Consider the following 23,741-nt stretch of genomic DNA (forward strand, 5'->3'; position numbering starts at 1 on the left):
TCATAAAAAAATGAGAGCAAAAACAAAAAGTGTTTCGTTTATATATTTTTTTTTGTTGAGTACATTGGCATTCATCACACTCTTTTTTTTTCATTTCTCTTTTCACCCTCTTTTTGTCATGTGTGCATGTCACCCCTCCCTCGCTTCTTCTGTGTCGATGTCACGGCCTTGGACAGCCGAAACGAAAGCTAAGCAAGCATATAAAAAGGAGCCCCGCGGCTCACATTGACTCACCGCAGCCATCCAGACCGACTCGCACCCTCGCACAGCCGAGACCTTCTTCCACAGACACAGACTCAACTGAATCCAGACGTGATGAAGATGGCGATGATGATGATGATGATGATGGTGGTGGTGATGATGACAGTGGTCGTCGTGGACGTGTCCAGCCATCCCACGGGTACGCAACTCGCACCCAATCTGCTACCTGCCTTTTGGCCCATCTATCACTCCCGTCTTTTTTTTTGCAGAGATTTACTGGGGTACTCCTAACGAGTCGGAATGGAATGAAGTTGCCCCCAACTGGCAACCGGCGGGGCGCCAAGTCGTGACCTTCCATTCCTGGTACAATGCGATGCATGACTTGTTCTACACCATCAAGTACTGGTTCCAGACTACCGAGATCGAGTGAAACAGGGCCCCCCGCCAATGGGTTTCCGAGGCCGATTGGATCGAGGGGTAACCCAACAGCTCCTGATTGGCTGTCTTCTGTTCATTTTTGCAATCACCACGTAGTAGTAAATAAAGGCATGGCAAAAGAGATGGTTGTGGAGGATCCTTTCACTGGGATTTATCACAAAAAAAAAACATGTCTTACAAAGAGTGTTTGAAATGTGGTATTTATAATGTCACTTTCAATGCTAATCTGAGTCATTTGGCCATTTTTAGAAGTAAGAAGTTCATATTTTGTCTACTTCTTACTGCTGAAAATGGCTAAATGACTCAAGTAAGCCTCTAAGAGGACTTATGTATCAAATTAAAAGGATAAAACATTTCATAATAATAATAATAATCAAGCTGTTAGACAAAATTCATAGCAGCAAAATATATTGTTTTTTGACTCGTGTTTTGCATACACGAACACACGCACGGTACTCAAATGCGTGTTGTAACAAAGTAAAGGATTTAAAATAAAATAAAACGTATAATATTTTTTGTATATTTATTAACCACAAACATACACACAATAAAACTGGCCTCGTTTATTGAAGGATTATGCTTGTGAAATGTTTGTTTGTTTTAAATTGCCTTAAAAATGTTCACACACACACGCACACAAAAACATACTGGCGCGTGTCGCTGACTAGTGATGTCATCGGACGGCGCCTAGGTGCAAGTTCCCGCCAGTGGCCACTACTTGCGCAGTTGCGACTCGGAGAAGGATGTTGTTACCGTCGCTTCTGTTTTCTGGTCGACATGACTCATTTTTGTGACACAAGGTAAAGTGTGGTTGTTTCCGCTGTTCACGTGCGACCACTCGCGGACGTACTACCGTGCTTATCGTTTTTGTCCGAATAAACAAACGAGCATTTTTCGACACATTCTACAGTTGCATATGCTTCCGTATGAACGTTACCATATGTAAACAAACACTTTTGTGAACACATCGCATATGCATTTGCGCACAAGTGCACCTGCATACATATCACACACAGAGTCCAATAAACTTGAATGCCCAAGTCACTCCACAATATTGTATTATAGCTGAAGATACATTCAAAACATAATTAGATCGAATCAAACAGTGTTTGTCAGTTATGACTGTGTCACACATTGCATCAATTGAAGAATCATTTTTTCAGCTCCTTCTGCTGTGCCCGCCTTGGCCACCCGGGGGCAGCATAAGACAGACGGATTTACTTTTCCACGAAGGCTCAGCACGATTTGATTTGGGATGCTCCTGGTGAGACGATGACGTGTCCCGTGACGTCACCAGAGCCCCCATCCTCCTACAATCCCTCCTCCTCCCCCTCTTTTCCCAACCAGCGGCATCGCGAAGCTCTCAGGCCGCCGTCGTGTCCGTGCTGTCAACTGTTGATTACTGGCCGACGTCAATGACTCTTGGAAGGTAAGCAGACGCCATTTCATTTGCTACTAGGCTTTTTTCTTTTCTTTTCTCCATTGCTCGTCTTGTTGTCGCCGAGCAACCACACTGATGACAGATGATGAGGAGGAGCTGGTGGATGATGAGAGAACAAATGATGGCATTATCATTTTAATTTTTTTTTCAATTTTATTTCATTTTTATTTGTTTTGTTGTCATCTACAGTATTTTGCTGATGGTACACATGGTACATTTCATACACAAGCTGTCATGATGATGACATATGCAGTCCATTTGCTTTAGATGTAAGCATATTTGTTGAAATTATTAACATTGGTGTCTGTTCTAAAGATGCAATTTTTATTAAAAGCCTTACCATGCAAAAAAAAAAAAAAAGTTTGAATGTGAACCTTATAGTAATACTTGTTACATTATCCTATTAAACTTTGGATGGAAAATTAGAGGTTATATTGTTAATGTTTTTAATATGCACGTCATGTCACATTTGAACAGAATCACATAGAGAGCTGTTTCTAATATTTTGACCATCAGGTTGCGCTAAATAAGTTGACCAAAATGTCAGCAGCAACTCTTAAAATATGCTTGTTATGGTATTAGTTAGAGACATTGCGTGTAATAAAAAATAATAATAATTATAATCTCTATAGCTGTTCTAGCTGTTATTATAATGATTATATTTTATTATTAGATATTTGTATTTTTTACATAAACAAATAAGTTAATCAAAAATATTTTTTTAACGTATATGTGTATTTATTTATGTATATATTTATATGTGTATACGCAGGCCTACAATATCAATCAATCAATCTTTTAATTCATTTGTAAAAAAAATAAAAATAAAATACAAATCAATATTCAAATTCAAAGTAATAATAAATAATAATAATAATAATAATAAAGTAAAATAAATAAAAGGGGTCAGAAAGAAGTCAAACTTGATTTGTCTGCCACTGATCAACACCCAAAAAAACCACACACAAAAAAACACAAAAATAATGACAGCGAGCGGTCAAGATGCTTTCAGTGTAACAATACTACAAAATAATTCAACTGCGTGTCCTTGTGCTATATATATTTTTGCAGTGACTGTGCTTTTATACACTCCTATTAAAAAAATAAATAAAAATAGACTGAGAAGATTTTGTTTTACAATCCAGGTTGTTTCACAAACTGACACGTTGAGTTGAAATGCATCTTTCCTTTTGTTTTATTCTATATTTAGGTTGGGAAAAAATGTCTGTTCCTCTTAATTTGTACTCACGTTCCCTTTTTATAAATGTGGTTTGTATGTTGACTGGTAAGATTTCATGATGGGCTTTATACAATATTTTAGGGCGGTTAAACTCCATCAATTTTGTAAACTTTGTAACTTGTAGAAATAATGGATTAGTGTGGTCTCTGTATCCACAACCGCAAACAACACAAATCGCACATTTCTGGTAATACATTTGAAAAAGATGGATTCAGTGTAGGTTTTGGCTGCACACCCGCACACTTCAAGGCAATAGGTCAGGTATGGAACAATCAATGAATTATATAACAATAACAAAGCATTCTTGTTCAATGATTCTTTGACCTTGTGTAACACGGCTACGGTTTGTGACACCTTAGATTTGACATATTCTATATGTGCTTTCCATGTTTAAATGTACATCAATAATGATACAGAGAAACATCATTTCATTAGTCCTTTCTATTTCTATACCTTGCACGGTCAGTGTTGCTTCAACATCTTTATTTCGACAACTGAAAATCATAAATCTGGTTTTACTAATATAGAAAGTCTGTTAGCATTGCACCACTTCATCATATTTTTAAACTCTTTCTTTATTACTTGTAATACGTTATATATATATATATATATATATATTCCCGGCATAAAATGACGTGGTGTCATCTGCAAACCAAATATATTTTAACAATTTCGAAATGGTTGTAATATCATTCACATAAAGAAGAAAAAGTACTGGTCCCAAAATTGACCCCTGGGGCACCCCACAAGTTACATAACTGTGTTTTTAATATATGTATACAGTATTTGTATGTATACAATCATACATACAGATATATCAATATCATTATGTCATCATATATACCATATCATATGCAATGACAATAAATTACAATTTTAACAGAAAATTACTGTATATGAACAAGAATCTGTGGAGTATTCATCCAGTAATTAAAAAAACAAATATACATAGACACAAAGTTACATTTGAGACAAAGTGGATAGTCAAAATAATTCAAATTAAATACAAATAGAGAAAAATGAATACAAAAATGTTGTCATTTTGGTTACAATATTTGAAATATAAAAACAGTGACACTCTCCTTGAGACACGTAAAGTCACCAAAATAGGCCGTGTGCCTAATGAAGTGGCCGGTGAGAGCCAGGGAGTCTGGCACAAGCCCGTTTTTTCATCCACTTTCTCAAGTGGGCTTGAGTGCTGCGAGCTGGTTGAGTCTTTGAGTCATCATCACAATGCATGCCGCGTCCCCAGCCGACTGGCCCGTGGCCTGCTAATTAGCAGCCATCTTGATGGAGTCGTTAATGGGGCTGCCAAAGCACTGCTGGCCCTGGCACGCATGCACACACTCATTCGCTCGCTAACGCTTCTAGGCATCCCCCCCCCCCCCCCCTTGTCATTTGAATTCTTTCTTGTTTCTTTTTTTGGGACGGTGTCGCTTGTTTCTGGGCCGGGTCACTTTGCATTCATAAGAGCTCTGCAAGTGAGAGAGATGATGAGCTGTGCATGGCTAGCTATGATCTGCGTGAATCATCGTTTAATCTGATACACAGATACTTCTGGGCTTTTTTGGTTTAAGGCTGTAGTGTCCTGCCATCTTTTTTTCTGGTGCCCCCCGCGACTTATACTAAAAAAATAAAATGACATTTGACACGGCCCATAGAGGCTGATTAGAAGAAGAAGAAAAAAAAATTCTCAAGTAATTGTTAAAAAGGGTCAGTTTGGGTTCTGAATGCGCAGATGGGATTTGGTTGCGGTTCAGTGCAGGGTTGGATCTCGTCGAGGGCCGAGGCCACCCCCAAAAATCTTGAAAGTCCTCAACTTTGCCTTACCACCTTAAACGGAAAGTTGTTATGTAGCAGTATTTAAAAAAGAAAAACTGCAAAATATAAGCTATATATAAAATAGCTTGCTTGATTGGTTTCAGTGTGTTTATTAAATTCAAGTCAAAGAATTTCCAAGTGGGCCTTGCATCCTTCCATGGCCCTAAAATGGAAAAGTTTGGATACACCTGGTTTATGGCTTTACAAGTAGGGCTGAATAAATTAATAAATAAATGGGAGGAAATGTAGCTGCAATCATTTTTGTTCAGTATTACGATTGATTCAATACGCGATTATTTTTTTCAAGGTCCTCTTCCCATGTGTTGTTTGTTTGTTTGTTTTTACCAAACACAAACAATAAATCAACCGTATTACAAAAAAACAATATCAGATTTGTTATAAATAATTTAGGTTGGGCTTACACTAAGCCAAAGGCAAATGGACCGTGAATTATTTTGAAAGACGGTCTATTTATCAATTAGTTGCTAATTAATGATATCATTTGACTTTGTCTTAAGCGTTCACTAGGACAACTTGCCAAAATTCTACCAAAAAAGTGCGGTGTGAAAATGAGTCACCAAAATCCATAAATCAGATGACGACAATAATGCAAACAAATCTGTAGCTTCGTCGCGTGAACTTTTCATGTTCCACGAAACAACCACGATATGTAAACTGAGCAAAAGAGGAACAAGCAACATTACCGAACGATCGCAGATCAACGCCTCACTAAATGTAGGTCTCTTATGAAATCTGCCTCCGCAAAGCAGGAGGAGGTGGTGCGCTTGTGTGCGTGCGTGCCCATGCGTGTGCCCACCATGTTTGCACCATGTTAATTCAATCACAAGAGAAGCAGAAAGCAAGACGGAAAGAAGAAATGTTTTTTTTTCTTTTTCTCTCTGGTGATTGTCCCTTGCTGGGTGGTTTCCATGGCGATGGTGACATCACTCCGTTGCCCCCCACCCGCCCCCAATCCCCCCCTTCTCCTCGCCGCGCTTGTTTGGGCTTCCCTGCAAAATGATGCTCGGCGGTTCTTCCTCCTTGTCTCCATCTTCCGTTGTTGCCGAGCAACCGCAGTTAGTCACGGCAACAAGCTCAACCGTGCGCACAGCGGTTGCTAGGCAACAAGGTGCCATCAGCAGGCTTTTTTTTCCGGAGCGGCGCGTAGGAGGCGATGTTGACATTTTCACATCATGTCAATATAACAATCATCTAAAAATCGTTTATATTATACTGCACTGTAAAATTTTGAGTGCAACCGACACCTGTGTACTTACGGTTCAGCAACAACGGGTTTGCATATCACAGATTTTTTCCCCCAATCACCCCCCCCCCCCGCTTCAATGAATTTAAATGTGTCTATCTATCTATCTATATATATATATATATATATATATATATATATATCCATCCATCCATCCATCCATCCATTTTCTGTACCGCTTGTCCTCACGGGGGTTGCTGGAGCCTATCCCAGCTGGCTTCGGGCAGTAGGCGGGGGTACACCCTGAACTGGTTGATATATATATATATATATATATATATATATAAATATATATATATATATATATATATATATATATATATATATAAATATATATATATATATATAGTATGTATATATATATATATATATATATATATATATATAGTATGTGTGTATATATATATATATATATATATATAAATATATATATATATATATATATATATATATATATATATATATATATATATATATATATATAAATATATATATATATATATAGTATGTATATATATATATATATATATATATATATATAGTATGTGTGTATATATATATATATATATATATATATATATATATATATATAGTATGTATATATATATATATATATATATATAGTATGTATATAGATATATATATATATATAGTATGTATATATATATATATATAGTATGTATATATATATATATATATATATATAGTATGTGTATATATATATATATATATATATATATATATAGTATGTGTATATATATATATATATATATAGTATGTATATATGTATATATATATATATATATATATATATATAGTATGTATATATGTATATATATATAGTATGTATATATATATATATAGTATGTATATATATATATATAGTATGTATATATATATAGTATGTATATATATATATATATATATAGTATGTATATATATATATATAGTATGTATATATATATATATATATATATAGTTAGTATGTATATATATATATATATAGTATGTATGTATATATATATAGTATGTATATATATATGTATATATAGTATGTATATATATATATATATATATATATATATATATATATATATATAGTATGTATATATATATATATATATATATATATATATATATATATATATATAGTATGTATATATATATACTGTGTGTGTGTGTGTTTACACTCTTGTTACCATTCTTGTAAAAAAGTAATCAAGTGTATTCCTGCTGTGATGGTTTTGTTTTCCTGTTGATTGCTTTCAGGTTTATGAACAAGCGTGTTCCTTCTAACAAGAGATACCAGCCCACGGACTACGAGCACGCAGCGAACTGTGCCACGCATGCGGTAAGATACACGCACACGCATGCACTCTGGCATTTAAAAGTGATCATAAATTAGAACTGCAGGCTGTAATGTACATGCCGTGTGTGTGTGTGTGCGTGCGTGTGTGCGTGCGTGTGTAGTTATGGATCATTCCGAGCCTGCTGGGCAGCTCGCTGCTGCACTTCCATTCGGAAGACCAATGGGAGTGCGTGTCGGCGTGGGTGTACGGGGCCGGACTCAGCTCGCTGTTCACAGTCTCAACCCTCTTCCACACCGTCGCCTGGAAGAAGAGCCACCTACGGTACACACACACACACACAGAAAGACAAAAAAAAAAGCACACAAACACACACACACGCTACACAACGCAGCCTGTGCAGCAACCGCGTGTGTGTGTGTTTGCGCGCGCGTTCAGGGATGTGGAGCAGTGTTTCCACATGTGTGACCGGATGGTGATCTACTTCTTCATCGCCGCCTCCTACGCGCCTTGGTGAGACAAACAAGCGCACACACAAGCGCGCGCACACAAGCGCGTGCACACAAGCGCGCGCAGCTCACTCTTTGCATCTGCCAGGCTGAACCTGAGGGAGCTAGGACCCTGGGCGAGCCACATGCGCTGGCTGGTGTGGGTGATGGCGCTGTCGGGGACCACCTACGTCTTCTTCTTCCACGAGAGGTTCGTCTTGTGTTTTTTTTTTTTTTCTATTTCTGTTGCGCGAGGTGATAGCGAACACCACAACTGTTAAGTTTTATTGTAAAAAAAGTTTGCGGTACCTGCTGCAGGTACAAGATTGTGGAGTTGATCTGTTACACGGTGATGGGCCTCTTCCCCGCCTTGGTCATCCTCTCCATGGTGAGCACGCTCATTGATATCCATGCGCATGGTGAGATGAGTCTATTGAATCGACGGGTATGTTCGACCTAATTGGGATGTTCATTTTAATCAACGGGCATGATCATTTGGACCAATGGGTATGAGGAACTCGCTCAGCGGGCATATGGTCAATTGAATCAATGGGCATGGTGAACTGAATCAACAGGTATGGTCACTTGATGTCGTTGCGAGTGTATTTGGCGGCAAGCACTGGAGGGTGCAGTCAATTCTCATACTTTCCTGATATAAACAAAGTTTAATACTGTCCCATAATAATGTCAAAATATTACTATTATTATATATGTAACATCATTTCACAAACTTTAGTGGACTTTCTTCATTGAGGGACTAAAAGGACTACAGGAACAAACAAAAAAAATCACAATTGATAATGGGTAAAATTACAGACAACAGCTATTGTATTTATTATTTATTTGTTTATTTAATTTTTTTCACATAAATAATTGCATAATTTCCGAATTTTTCATTGTGGGATTAAAATGACTTTTTAAAAATATTTAAAAAACATAATTGACAGTTCTATATTTGTCAATTATTATTATTATTTAAAAAAAAATACTGATTGTATTTTATTTTTTCATAGAAATGTAACACAATACTATGATTTATACCTGCTGTGCACGTCTTAGCCTCTTAGGGGCAGTGTGGTGCACATGCAGATAGCACACCTAACAGTACTTTTGTTAAAAGACCAGAAGAAGAAAGCTGCTATTTAACAGCATTAAGTATAACTCACTCTTCACAGAGTAGGAAGAATATATATTGTTTTTAGAGTATTTTATTTTTGTTTTTCTGAATAATTTTCTGAATGTTTTTCTCCTGTTTTTGAATATTTCTGTTTCTTCGGATACAAAAATATTTTTTAATATTTTAATTTTTTCCTGTTTTTGGAATAATTTTCAAAAATTTTCAAAATAATTTTTGTCTCTTTCTGATTTTTTAAAAGTTGTTTCATCTTAAACTAATCTTATTTCTGTTTTACACAATAAACATTTTTAAATGTATTTTTTAGATTTGAAAAAAATGACACTTCTTTTCCAAAAGCAGCAAAAAAATATTGTTCCATAAAGTAGAGGAAAAATTACTTTGAAAAACCAAAAACAGATTTAACTTTTCCTCAAGTGAATCCAACACGTTTCCAGCGCTCCGTGCAAATGTTCTGTTGTCCACCAAGCGGTGCGCTCCATTTTGCCGGTCAGCCACTTTGAAGTCCCTGATGGTTTTTCCCTCGTTGTCTCGGCGGGCGGACTCAGCCGGAGCGGTCGGGCCTGTGCGAGCTGCTGCTGGGCGGCGCCTTCTACTGCCTGGGCATGTTGTTCTTCAAGAGCGACGGCATCGTGCCCTTCGCCCACGCCATCTGGCACCTCTTCGTGGCCATCGGCGCCGCCGTGCACTACTACGCCATCTGGAAGTACCTGTACGCCGTGCCCGCCAGCCCGGTGCGGACCTCGAGATGACAGCGCCGCTGAGGGAGAGCCGCAGAACATTCCGCTCCATTCCCAAGTCACTGTGGTTTTTTCCTCTGGGAGAAGCCGCGTGTCCCGTTCGGTGTCTTTTGCGTCAAATGTTTACACTGTGCTGGAGCAGGCGCTTCTCAACGGGTTGTGTGGATTATTTCGAGTCGTTGTGTTCTATTGTGCTTATCGCAACTAACCGGTGAGGAGAGATAGCGTTCAAGTACCGTTAGCTGTATGAGGATTTTTCTCTCTTTTTTTTTTTTTTTACCATGCACATTATTTCTAGTCGCTATTTATTTCTATTGTTCAAGGTCGCCAGTAATCATGACTCATTTAAAAGATTACAGCAATTGTGTGACGCATCTGTAAGTGGCCAATCGTGATGTGGATCTTTTTTTCTTTACTCTGTAGATTATTTCTGATTGTTCACTTTATTTCTAATGTGCAATATGTCAGTTGTCATGACTGACTGGCAAGGAACGATCACTTTGTAATTGTATGACACGGTGTCTGGTTTTCATGATTATTTCACAAGGAGCCATGATGGCACTCACTTTATTTCTATTTATTTCTATTGTGCCAATTGTGGGGAAACCTCTACACGAGGATGTGTGGCTGGTTTTATTTATTTATTACTATGTAGATCATTTCTAGTGGTTGTGTTTATTTCTATTGTGCAAAGTGGCTTGTTATGACTAACTAGCGAGGAGCAATGGCGTCGGCGTAATTGTATGAAATCTATTCAGGAGTTTTTGTTTTTTAATATGTGCGTTATTTATAGTGCTTGTGTTTATTTCTATTGTGCAAGGTGGCTGCTTATCATGACTAAATGGCGTTACAGCAATTGTATAAAACCTACATGAGTATGTGTGGCCAATTTGATTACTATGTGTATTGTTTCTAGTGGTTTTGCTTATTTCTATTGTGCAAGGCAGCTGGTCATCCTAACTGATAAGGAACAATTGTTCTATAGTAATCATGTGACACGTTTACATGATAATGCGTGAACAAATGCTTTGTGGATTAATTCTAGTTATTCACTTTGTGCAAAGTGGTGGTTATCATGACAAACAATCACAGTAATTGTAAAACATCTACTAAAACGATCCGTGATGGGATTTTTTTAAACTATTATTTTGTGGATTATTTCTACTACTTCTGTTTATTTCAATTGTGCAAGGTTGGCCAGTAACCATAAGTAACTGGGGGAGACATGCCGGTTCTTAACCCAACGTGCCATTGATATTTTCCTTTCTTTTTTTAAAAATGTTTTATTCTGTGTAGATTATTGGTGGGTCATAAACTGGTCATTCCGTTTATTTCTGTTGTGCAAGGTGCAGGCAGTCAAGACGACTGCCGTATTACAGTAATTGTATGACATGTCTACTGCCCACGAGGCCGGGTGTGCCATAGATGTTTTTTGACTGGATTATTTCTGACATGTTTACACAGTAGTAGGGTTTTTTTTCTTACTCTGTGGATTATTATTAGTCGCTCACTTTATTTCTATTGTGCCAGGTGTCTGCTTTCCATGACTATTTCACAAGGAGCCACGATGGCAGGGTAATTGTGCGAAACCTCTACACGAGGATGTGTGGCTGGTTTTATTTATTTATTACTCTGTAGATCATTTCTAGTGGTTGTGGTTATTTCTACTGTGCGCGATGGCCTTCAAACGAGCATGGTTGCAACCCACCAGTGGAGAACTTTGGCATCATCACTGTGTTTTACGTCATCTAATATTCCAAATACGAATGTGACGCCGATTTATTTTTCGCTGTCGTTTTTTTTTATTATTTTTTTATGGTGATTCACGAATCAAGCATGATTGTTTGTAAGATTTCAACTGTCAGTTGACTGTATTTCTATTGATTGAGTGTTTTCCAGTCACCGGGTGTGCTTCCGTTCCAAGTTGACGATGTGACAGCATGTCAAGTTTCATGCAGTATTTTTTCTTTATTTTGGCACAACTCGACACTGCCAGATGTTGATGTTTTTTTTTTTTTTTTTAACTGCTGCAAGTGACGGCACACGGCGACGTAAGCGGCAAAGGTTTTAGAACACCAAGGCTGAATTTTTGCCTGCCTTCAAATGCAGCCTCCAAAGAACATATTTTACGGAGTCTTGAGTTTGTGCGGTGCCTTCAAATGGAGCCCGTAAAGGCAAATGTCGACCTTGAAGGACAAAAAATGTCATCTGTGAAGAATGCATTTTGAAGGAGCCTTTGAAATGTGTCACTCGTCTTCAAATGCTGCTTTGAAAGGACGAATTTGAAGGAGCTTTGGATTTGTGACGTTTGTATCTTGCTATTGCCTTCAGAGGCCACATTTGAAGGGAGCTTTCACGAATTGTATTAACGTCATCAAGCTTCCGATGTTTGATTTGTCATCTGCCTTCAGCATCAGCCTTTGAAAGAACGCATTTCAAAGGAGCCTTTGCGTTGGACGACGCCATCTGCTTTGAGTTGTGACCTTCAAAGAATGTGTTTGATTTGGCAAGTTCACATTCATGTCCTTCAAGTGCAGCCTCTGCAGGACACATTGGAAGGATCCTTTTTATTTTTGATGTCATTTGGCTTTCAATTGGAGCCTGTGACATCTTGGCATCTTCCTTCAATTGCAGCCTTCAAAGAATGCATTGGTATGTGTTTCCATCGCTTGCCTTCAGATGCAGCCTCTGGAGGATGCATTGCAGGGAATATTTGATTTAAAGGATTCCATTGGTCTTCAAAAGGTAGCCTCTGAAAAACACGTTTGATTTTGGGTTGTTTGTGCCATATTCTAACATTGTCCTTCAAGTGCATCCTCCCCAGGACACATATGAAGGTGGCTGTTATTTGGATGATGCCATTGGCCTTCAAATGTAGCCCCTGAAGGGGTTTTCAGCTCGCAAAGGACACATTTGAAAGATGCCTTTTGATTTGTGATGTGTGCGCCCGTCATTGGCCTTCAAGTGCAGCCTTTGAAATATCCTGCAATTTGGGCTAACTTTCCTTCATGGGCCTTCGAATGCTTTTCAAAGTGGTCATTGGCCTTCAAATACAGCCTTCAGAGGTTCCTTTTGATTTGGGACATGTGCGCTTGCATTTTCACGTCATCTGCCTTCAATTGCAGCCTTGTCTCTCTTCCCCTCCCGAGGCCTGCTGTTGCTTACAAGCGCGCTGATTGGCACCCCATGTAGGACGGACGTTTCTTTTAGGTGTTCTAATACCTTTGACGTGCTGTTTTACGCGCTGAATGTGAAAGTAAAGCAAATCTACGGGACGGTATGTAGTATGTAACACAGTATGTGTTGAACAATCTCTCGGACCGCATCTCAGGTGTGTGCGTGTTACACCATCCGATTCATCAATCCAAACACGTGAATTTGTGTTGTATATGTTTTATATATATATATATATATATTCCAAAGTGATTAAGGTTGAGGTTTAGGGTTGGGATTGGGGGGTAAAGGTTAGGGATTAACTTTAGCGGTACACACAAATGCAGTAGAATCAGTCAAATCTAGATAGTGTTGTGAATTCGGGATGAAGGTTGGTGTTGGGGTTAAATGTTGAATTTGGGGTCACAGTTACAGTATGCATTTGGCCTGGAGTTCGGGCATGTTCATTTCTCTCGTCTTTGCACACAGACAGAACCAATCAACTCTAAATGGGATTGGGGTTGAGGTTAGGGTTCAGGTAAACTGATTTAGTCCAATCTTGATTGGGCTCGGGTTAGGGATTGGGATTACGTCATTTTGCTTGTTCCTTATTTTTGGGACATTTTAGTGGACACCTCATGACTGTGATTGTCTTTTTGTGGACTTCTAGGTTTTTCATTTTTAATGTCTTTTTTTGTGACACGATTTGAAAGTGAAATTTGCCTGTCACATGACCTCGCTACTCCGTGTCAACCTTTCATGCAACTTCACTACTCCTTGTGTGTCCTTCCACACGTTTGTGTGTGTTTCTCAGTTAGTTGCTGACGTTTCCTTGGTTCATTTCTCGTGCCCATGTGATGCTTCTGTGCTGTGACAGGCCCACGTGATGCTTTTATCTTTTCTATCTCACTTGTAATAAAAAAACAAAAGAAGCTTTTCCACGCACTTTTCCGTTACGACTCGACACTTTTGTCAGCGTTGGGCTCATTAGGAGCGTGTTTTCCTCCCCCCCAGCTCGGGGCGGAATGACGATTCAGCAAGTTTATATGCAACTAGCCCTTAGAATGTTATGTAGCACATCATTGACAGACAAACGTAATTTAAAGCAGAACATAAAGTGGCGAAAGCTTTGGTGCAAGCTTGTGCAATATCAATAATGTGCACTCCATGAAAAAAAAAAGAAGTGAAAATATCAGCTTTATGAACATTTTTAATTAACAACAAAACAGGCATTTCATATCAGAACATTTTTGTTTTATTCATGTGTTTTCATTTTAATTTATTATATTGATTATGATCCCTTAAATAGCCTAATAACTAAAATTATTATTAAAATAAACCAGCCCATTGGGAGTATTAGCCTACTTCATCAACAGAAAAAAAATCATATAATTAACAAATGAATGTTATAATACATATGATATACTGTACATATATATATATATTGTTTTATATCTGAATTGTATATTATATTTTTAATATAAAAAAATGCTCCGCAAAATAATGTAATAAAGATCATTTAAAAACATTTTCTAGTTCATGAAATGGAAAATGGATAATTATGATAAAAAAAGAGGGGGCAATAGACATTACAGAGACAAAACAGGCTGCATACATGTGCAAGACAAATCAAATGAATCAGAAAAAATATATATATATAATTTGCAGTTTTATTCGCATATTTATTTTCATTAAGAAAAAAAATCATAAAAATGTTTCATTTTAAAATGTAAGTATTTTTCATAGAAAAATTGCGGTTGCTTTTTGCACTTAATGGCCACGCGCTGTACCAACCTGCTTCAAAAAAAAATGTTTTAAAGAAATAATAATCAGTACTGATAATAAGGTTTCCGTGCAATACCGCTATGGTCCACCAGAGGCTGCTGTCTCCGCGTGCACTCAACCTGCATATCGAGGTGCATTCGGCTATTTCCGTCACCGCTCGGTTCAGCCTGCCGCCGACGGTGGAATGCGGTTAGCCGGGAGCCAGTGGGCATTGCCGGCCAGGCGGCTGAGATGTACGCACCGAGCCGGGGGGGGATCACCGCGGCTGCTCGGTGCCCGAGTTGACAGAGCTGTTTTGCGGAATTGTTATCCCTCCTTCCGTCATTTCGAGGGAAAGTCGGGGGGGGGGAGCGGAATGAGAAGCCTCGGAGGACCCTCGAGCATCATGGAGCCGCGCATTGCAGACCCCCACCGGCGGAGGACCACCACGGCAACTTTTTGCTTCTATTTGATCCACCTGCTGTAAAACGTCCCACTTGTGAGGTGCGTAACAAGTATTTTATTTTATTTTTTTTCACGACGGAGGCTGGCGGCGTACTTGATCACACCTGCTGGTCCGGGAAGACCGCATCGGTGCTGCTACCGTCGCCGCCTCCGCCGAGCAAGACGCCCGGTCGGCGGATTCATTTCGGAGCAATTGGCCGCCGCGGTGCGTCGCTCCGCTGGTTGCCACGAGCGACCATCGGGTCAACATAGCGAGGAAAAGAGAGAAAGCCTTTAAATGGCGCGAATGCTGAGTGACCAGCAATCGCGTGCACGATCGAAACCCGGTGTGTCAAAAACATCGAATGAATGCATGCAGAGACATTTTGGTTATCGCAAGCGTAAAACACCTTTAAAAATATTTTATGGTGGGAATGTATTGAGTCGAGGTTCGAATTGCTGCACCCCTGTGTTGCGTGAATGCCGAAAGAGAGTCATGTACTCACAATACGCAGTAAAGCTGAACATGAACACCCTGCTCGAAAAGTGGGGGAGTGCTAAAATCGTTTACAGCAGTTCGTGTGAATGCTGAGAGTCAAGCATTCACACGAACCGCTGCCATCTCAAAACGTTGATTAAATTCATGCTGAGACAGTGAAGGCGTCCCATTAATGCTGAATTCACACTGACGTGGTTGACGTGTTGAATGATGGCGTAAGCATTCATATTTTCACAACCTTTATTGAGTGAATGCTGAAAGACGAGTGCTGAATGCATCAAATGAAAAAAAGAAATTACAGTGACACTGTTGCACATCAAAATCACTTAATAATATCAATGCTGAGAGTAAAACATTCGCATGACTGCTACGAAGTCAAAACGCTAACTGTGTAAATGCTGTGAGATGAGCATAACCAGCAGGCCACGCCCTCTCCACATCAGTGCGAGGTGAGCATCCACAAAACGTTGACAGTGTTAAAACATCCATTAAATTGTCACAACATTTTTTTTAATGAATGCTAAAAAAAATAAAATAAATAAAAAAACGTAGTCATGTCAAGTCTGTGAGGCTGCTGAAAGAACTGACATTGCTGTGCATTAAAACCCTCTATTGGGTTAATGCTGAGATTCAAGCTTTTACACGACAGCTCCAACTGTACGTGTCAGAACATTGAATGAATGCTGAGACGACGCTGATCTCTACCACGCCGAGTCATCAATTACCACTGACACCGCTGCGCGTCCAAACACTTTACAGTGTGAATGCTGAGAGTTGAGCATTCACTAAACTGCGACTGTTGCATTACGATATTAAAATATTGCTGTCCACAAATTCTAGTGTGCAGGAAATACCTCAAATAACTGTGAATGCTGAGAGTGGAATGTCTAAAACCTCAATTCAAGAATTCACACGGATGTTATTGTGCATCCAAACCCTTCATGCTACGAATGCTGAGAGTTAAGAAATCACACTGACGGTGCGGCACAACGTGTGAATGCTGACAGTTGAGCACGACTGCTGTTGTGAAAAACAAACTGATACGTCAGATTTAAACCAAATCACAGATTAATTCTGACCTACGTCAGTGGGAGAAAAATTGTATGTACTTGCATCGGACCTTTAAACCCCTTCTATGGCGTGAATGCTGAGAGAGTGATGTATTATTAATTGTGCACCAAAAACTGTGCGAATGCTGAGAATGAAGAATTCACAGTGTCAGAGTTGCGTTTGTGGCAACTCTTTGTCGGGCGATTTTTGAGCCAAGCATTCGCAACCATCATCGAGTGAATGCTGAAAGACTTGCCAGTGAATCTTCAAATGTGGGAATGCTGAAGGAATTGACATTAGTTTTTGCATTTAAAACCCTTTGTAACGCAAATACTGAGAATTGGACATTCGCATTTGGGACGACGCATCGAAACATATGATACGATTGCTGCTATTTGTGTAATGCGGAAGGATTATTTGAACGTCAATCATTCACATAACTGCCACTAGGTCAAAATGCTGAGAGAGTGGAGCATTCACACGGGTGCATGAAACGCTGTGAATGCCGAGAGGTGATCATTCGCATTGGCGCGACTTTTAGTGAGGGAATTATTGCGAGAGTCACGTACTCGCAGTAATGCTAAATACATCGACATGTTTGCGCAACAAAATCCTTCCCACCGACCCAATTGTGCAACCAAAACACCTTTCGGGTGCGAATGCTGAGAGTTCAGCATTCTCGTCGTGCCTGCTATTATTCGCAGTAGCGAGTCCCTGAATGCGTCTGGGCGCTCTCAAAAAAGGGGGTTGGGGGCGGGGCAGGGGAGTGGCGGAGGTGTTGTTGGCGCTGACTCCGCAAGCGTTCCTGCTGCCCGGATAACGTGACTATTTTAAATGCCTGCTAATCCACGCTAATCTGGCTACTTGGCCGCAGTTAACTCAAACCCGGGGACGGCAAACCCCTCCCACCCACGCACGCACACAAATGGCCTCCATTTTGCCTTGGTGACCCACAAGATGGTGTTTACGCTGCGTTACACACACACACACACGCACGCACGCACACACATACACGCGCGCGCACGTACAGAGCCCCAGACATGATATGGGGGAAAAAAAGAAATGAAATTACAGCCACAATATCGATATAATGTGCACACAACATGCTAATTTGTGGCTACAAATTAGATATGAAGTGCGCACAAAATAATTGTTTGGCATAATGTGTGTGCAAAATGAAAATAATATGAATGTAATTCCTGGACAGCTATGTAAGCAAATGAAGCGCACCTTTTGCCCTGAAATGGTGAAGATTACTTACGTAGACCTGCGAGTTGTTAAGGGAATTTTTTTTTATTTTTTAAACAACCACATTTGCATTTTGTGGCCACAAATAGTATACTGATGTCATTCCGAGACAGCTGGATCAGCAAATGGAGCAAATCTTCCGTAGAACTGCTAAATTACAGGGAGAAGACATCAGTTTCTTGAAAAGGTGCACTCCATTTGCTCACCCAGGCATCCACGTTGTTCAAGGGAATCATTTTAAACCCACAAATGAGCATTTCATGTCCACCTATTTAGTATATTGTGGCCACAATTAAAACTTTTGAGGTCTCAAATTACTATTTTGTGGCTTTGTAAAAATAGCATCATTCAGTGCTGGTGTACAAAAAAAAAAAGGAACAACTTTTTTCCTTTGTTTAATGAATCAATTCAATGTTTCAGCTCAACAGCCAAAGAGAAAATTTGCCTTGGGGAATGAAATGTCATTAAAAGAGCATCTGAGATTCATTACCTGCAACTGAACTTATCACAAGGTACGCACACACGCACACACGCCCCACACAAATGTGTGTCACTCGTGTATGTGTGTCACCAGCAGTGTGATCGAACCGACGGCGCAAAAATGTTTTACGGTTCTTCCTCCGGGGCAAGTATGTCCCTGCCCTCCAAGAGCCGACTAAAGCGCCAGAGCCGGACCTTTACGCAGGTACGCACGCACACACACACACAAACACACACAAGTTTGTTTTACTATCTTTGTGGGGCCATCTCGTTGACATAGTGCATTTCCTAGCCCCGCCCACTAACCTCAACCATCAAAAAATGATTGCTTACCCCTATTCCTTACCCTAACCTCAACAATAACCCAATTCAAACATAATCTCTAAAACCAAGTCTTGACCCTCAACAAGAGGTCTAAACTTGTGGGGCCCAGCAAAATGGCCCCACAGCTCTGTGAAATCCCGGAATGTTGGCCCCACTTTGTCACAAAAACAAGACCACACACACACACACACACACACACACACATGAATAGCTGTTCTTTCGAGTAATAAAAGTGCCGTGAGTAGCGCGCTAATTAGCATTAGCGAGTCAGACTGGAGTAGATCATGACGATTCTTTGCACATCTATAAATTGGAGCAGAAATCATTGTCAATCAAATAATTTCCAAACAAGAATCGCCCCGAATCGAAAATCGATTCTGAATCGAATCGCAGGCCCCAAAATCGGAATCGAATCGTGAGACAGTCAAAGATTCCCACCCCTAATTAAAAAGCGCTCCAAGGTCCTGAACTCGCCGCGGCGTGTGCGTCCGGCAGGTCCTGTACCGCACGCTGAGCTACCGCGACCGCGTCGCGGCCGAAGCGGGGACGAACACGCGCGGCGACCGGCGCTCCACGACCGAGCCCCCGGAGCGACCGGAGGACGACCCGGCCGAGCTCTCCACCCAAAGCTCGGCGCCGGGCGTCCTGAAGATCTTCGGCGACGAGATCTGCGCCGGCGCCAACTACAAGAGCGTCCTGGCCACGCCCCGCTCCAGCGCGCAGGAGCTGGTCAAGGAGGCGCTGGAGCGCTACTCGCTCAACAAGGAGGCCTCCCACTCGTACGTCCTGTGCGACGTGATCGGACGCCTGGACGGGGTCGGCGGCGTGTGGCGGACCGAGTGCCTGCGGGCGCTCGGCGACAACGAGAAGCCGCTGCTGCTGCAGGAGTTGTGGAAACCTCGGGAGGGACACGCCAGACGCTTTGAGCTTCGGAGGAGGGCTGAGGTGGACGAACTCAACGCCAAGGAGAAGGACACCGTCACGGCCGGTCAGCATACGCACACACGGACAAAAACGCACGCATCATGAAGTTTGGTAGGCATGTCTATCATGAGTGGAGCCGCAAAAAAAGTCTCAAGGAGGAATACCCCAAAAATGCAGAGGAAGTCTGCCATTTTGGTTTGATAGCGCCCTTGGGGTTTTAGAAATAATTTACCCGATGAAGGCAGTTCAACCATTACATTTGGTAGACATGTCTGTTATGAGCAGCCCCACAAAAAAAGTCTCAAGAAGACATGCCCCAAAACACAGAAGAAGACCACAATTTTGGCAATTCCCCCAAAGACTGTAAAAAAAAAAACAGCCAACTAAACCATCTTTATTGAGGAATATGACATTTGGTAGACGTGTTTATCATAAGTAGACCCACCAAAAAAATCTCAAGAACCCATGCCCAAAAACACTCTGGAAATCTTCCATTTTGGCCATTTCCAACGGAAACATTTGATTTGATGATAAATCACGGCCATTAAATGTTGTTATACATATTTATTACGAGTAAACCCACAAAAAAAGTCAAAAAAATTAATACTAAGGCCCAAAAAGTCTGCCATTTTGGCCATTTTCAGGGGTCCTGACATTAGATTTGATCATTCTCACTATGGTATTTTTTTTTCCAACCTACAAAGCAACTTAGGAAAATTCATAGACCCACAAAAAAGACTCATGGAACCATGTCCCCCCCCAAAAAAAACCCAGTCTGCCAATTTCTCCATTTCTCATGGGTCTTTTCGACAGGCCCTCTGTTGAGTTTTTTCTCTGGGTGAAAAATTCAGCCGCCAAATCCAGTTGAATTTCAGGACATGAAGTTTGGTAGGCATGTCTATCATGAGTAGAGCCGCAAAAAAGTCTCAAGGAGGCATACCCAAAAAATGCAGAGGAAGTCTGCCATTTTGGTTTGATAGCGCCCTTGGGGTTTTAGAAATAATTTACCCGATGAAGGCAGTTCAACCATTACATTTGGTAGACATGTCTGTTATGAGCAGCCCCACAAAAAATGTCTCAAGAAGACATGCCCCAAAACACAGAAGAAGACCGCAATTTTGGCAATTCCCCCAAAGAATGTTAAAAAAAAAAAAAAAACCAGCCAACTAAACCATCTTTATTGAGGAATATGACATTTGGTAGACGTGTTTATCATAAGTAGACCCACAAAAAAAGTCTCAAGAAGACATGCCCCAAAACACAGAAGAAGACCGCAATTTTGGCAATTCCCCCAAAGAATGTAAAAAAAAAAAAAAAAAAACAGCCAACTAAACCATCTTTATTGAGGAATATGACATTTGGTGGACGTGTTTATCATAAGTAGACCCACCAAAAAAATCTCAAGAACCCATGCCCAAAAACACTCTGGAAATCTTCCATTTTGGCCATTTCCAACGGAAACATTTGATTTGATGATAAATCACGCACATTAAATGTTGTTATACATATTTATTACGAGTAAACCCACAAAAAAAGTCTAAAAAATTAATACCAATACCAAGGCCCCAAAAGTCTGCCATTTTGGCCATTTTCAGGGGTCCTGACATTAGATTTGATCATTCTCACTATGGTATTTTTTTTTCCAACCTACAAAGCAACTTAGGAAAATTCATAGACCCACAAAAAAGACTCATGGAACCATGTCCCCCCCAAAAAAAACCAATCTGCCAATTTCTCCATTTCTCATGGGTCTTTTCGACAGGCCCTCTGTTGAGTTTTTTCTCTGGGTGAAAAATTCAGCCGCCAAATCCAGTTGAATTTCAGGACATGAAATTTGGTCGGCATGTCTATCATGAGTAGAGCCGCAAAAAAAGTCTCAAGGAGGCATACCCCAAAAATGCACAGGAAGTCTGCCATTTTGGTTTGTTAGCGCCCTTGGGGTTTTAGAAAAAATTTACCCGATGAAGGCAGTTCAACCATTACATTTGGTAGACATGTCTGTTATGAGCAGCCCCACAAAAAAAGTCTCAAGAAGACATGCCCCAAAACACAGAAGAAGACCGCAATTTTGGCAATTCCCCCAAAGAATGTAAAAAAAAAAAAAAAACAGCCAACTAAACCATCTTTATTGAGGAATATGACATTTGGTAGACGTGTTTATCATAAGTAAACCCACAAAAAAAGTCTCAAGAAGACATGCCCCAAAACACAGAAGAAGACCGCAATTTTGGCAATTCCCCCAAAGAATGAAAAAAAAAAAAAAAAAAAAGCCAACTAAACCATCTTTATTGAGGAATATGACATTTGGTAGACGTGTTTATCATAAGTAGACCCACAAAAAAAGTCTCAAGAACCCATGCCCAAAAACACTGGAAATCTTCCATTTTGGCCATTTCCAACGGAAACATTTGATTTGATGATAAATCACGCACATTAAATGTTGTTATACATATTTATTACGAGTAAACCCACAAAAAAAGTCAAAAAAATGAATACCAATACCAAGGCCCAAAAAGTCTGCCATTTTGGCCATTTTCAGGGGTCCTGACATTAGATTTGATCATTCTCACTATGGTATTTTTTTTTCCAACCTACAAAGCAACTTAGGAAAATTCATAGACCCGCAAAAAAGACTCATGGAATCATGTCCCCCCCAAAAAAAACCCAGTCTGCCAATTTCTCCATTTCTCATGGGTCTTTTCGACAGGCCCTCTGTTGAGTTTTTTCTCTGGGTGAAAAATTCAGCCGCCAAATCCAGTTGAATTTCAGGACATGAAGTTTGGTAGGCATGTCTATCATGAGTGGAGCCACAAAAAAGTCTCAAGAACCAAGGTTGAAAAAGACACAGGAAGTGTCTCAGTTGTCAAAGCTCTACTCTGACCATATTTGGTCCTCTGTTTGACGGTGTTTCCTGTTTTGTCGCACTACTAACAAGTAAGTGCATGCCGGCGTGTGTGTACTGTTGTGATCTTTTTGGCGGAGGGGTTGTGTGTTTTCTCAGCCTCTGAACCCCCCCCCCCCCCCCCCCCCCCGCTGTAGGGCCCAAAGCCCCCCAGTTCCTGGTGGCTCTAATGGGTCGCATGCACAGGAGCTCCCCTCTGCGGTCGGCTCGGGCTGCTCAGTCGGGCTCCAAAGGTGGGGACTGGCCTCAGGTAGGCCGGCTGTCAGTCATCGCCATGGAGACCAACCTGCCCGCCCCCTTTTCCTTTCACATCAAATGTATGTGTCTTCTTCCTGTTGCCGTCTCATCCATTACCTCATTGGTCAATGCATGAGTGGTATGAAAAGGGCAAAAAAAGAAAAGAGGAAAAGACCGGATGCCGAGAGCTGTGGGTGTCGGTCGCATGCTTTCAAAATGCCGCCAGCTGTCAAAACAAATCAACAACAAAACCAAAAGGCAGCATTTTCACTTTGTTGTGTCTGTCCGGTGTCGTCACACGTGTCGTTTTTTTCCCCACATTTTGTTGTTTCACGGTTTATGACAAAAAGAGGAAAGCATTGCCGCAGTCTATGGACTTGGAATGCTAACGCTAATAACAAGGCTAATAACAATGCTATGTGCTTCTCTTCTGTTCACCTTGCCACGTATCGCTTTTTCTCGTATCATCTTACACATCGCCATTTTACGTATCACCATTTTATGTATCGCCATTTTACGAGCAACATTTTTCATCGTACGTCAGAAATGCTAATGCTAAAAACGAGGCTAATAACAGTGCTATGTGCTTCTCTTCTGTTCACCTTGCCACGTATCGCTTTTTCTCGTATCATCTTACACAT

The 23,741-nt window shown here is 40.4% G+C and overlaps 2 protein-coding genes across 6 annotated transcripts in view; both read left to right on the forward strand.

Moving 5' to 3' along the window:
• Window positions 1-208: 208 nt before the first annotated feature.
• LOC147169180 (monocyte to macrophage differentiation factor 2-like) lies at window positions 209-14,173 on the forward strand. Of its 2 annotated transcripts, XM_086082635.1 has the most exons (9): window positions 209-400; window positions 471-1,439; window positions 1,803-2,068; window positions 7,675-7,756; window positions 7,876-8,036; window positions 8,151-8,225; window positions 8,310-8,411; window positions 8,519-8,588; window positions 9,884-14,173. In XM_086082635.1, exons 3-9 carry the CDS (start codon window positions 2,055-2,057, stop codon window positions 10,085-10,087), a joined length of 708 nt encoding a protein of 235 aa, XP_085938761.1. In that variant the 5' UTR covers window positions 209-400; window positions 471-1,439; window positions 1,803-2,054; the 3' UTR covers window positions 10,088-14,173. The 2 variants fall into 2 exon arrangements, with proteins under 2 accessions (XP_085938761.1, XP_085938762.1); XM_086082636.1 differs by lacking the exons at window positions 209-400; window positions 471-1,439 and having other exon boundaries at window positions 1,920-2,068; window positions 8,519-8,645.
• Window positions 14,174-15,114: 941 nt separating this feature from the next.
• radil (Ras association and DIL domains) overlaps window positions 15,115-23,741 on the forward strand; it is a 30,718-nt gene continuing 22,091 nt past the window's right edge. Inside the window, exons 1-5 of one of the 4 annotated variants that reach the window (XM_086083269.1) lie at window positions 15,115-15,496; window positions 18,654-18,745; window positions 18,811-18,918; window positions 19,533-20,025; window positions 23,001-23,096. In XM_086083269.1, coding sequence (XP_085939395.1) covers window positions 18,835-18,918; window positions 19,533-20,025; window positions 23,001-23,096 — 673 coding nt within the window. In that variant the 5' untranslated portion in view covers window positions 15,115-15,496; window positions 18,654-18,745; window positions 18,811-18,834. Of the gene's footprint in view, window positions 15,497-18,653; window positions 18,746-18,807; window positions 18,919-19,532; window positions 20,026-23,000; window positions 23,097-23,741 lie in introns of all 4 variants that reach the window. The other 3 variants (XM_086083268.1, XM_086083270.1, XM_086083271.1) reach the window with 3 other exon arrangements.

This window comes from Leptonotus elevatus, chromosome 8, assembly GCF_054856555.1.
Source record: "Leptonotus elevatus isolate MCC_2025b chromosome 8, RoL_Lele_1.0, whole genome shotgun sequence".
Taxonomy (NCBI): domain Eukaryota; kingdom Metazoa; phylum Chordata; class Actinopteri; order Syngnathiformes; family Syngnathidae; genus Leptonotus; species Leptonotus elevatus.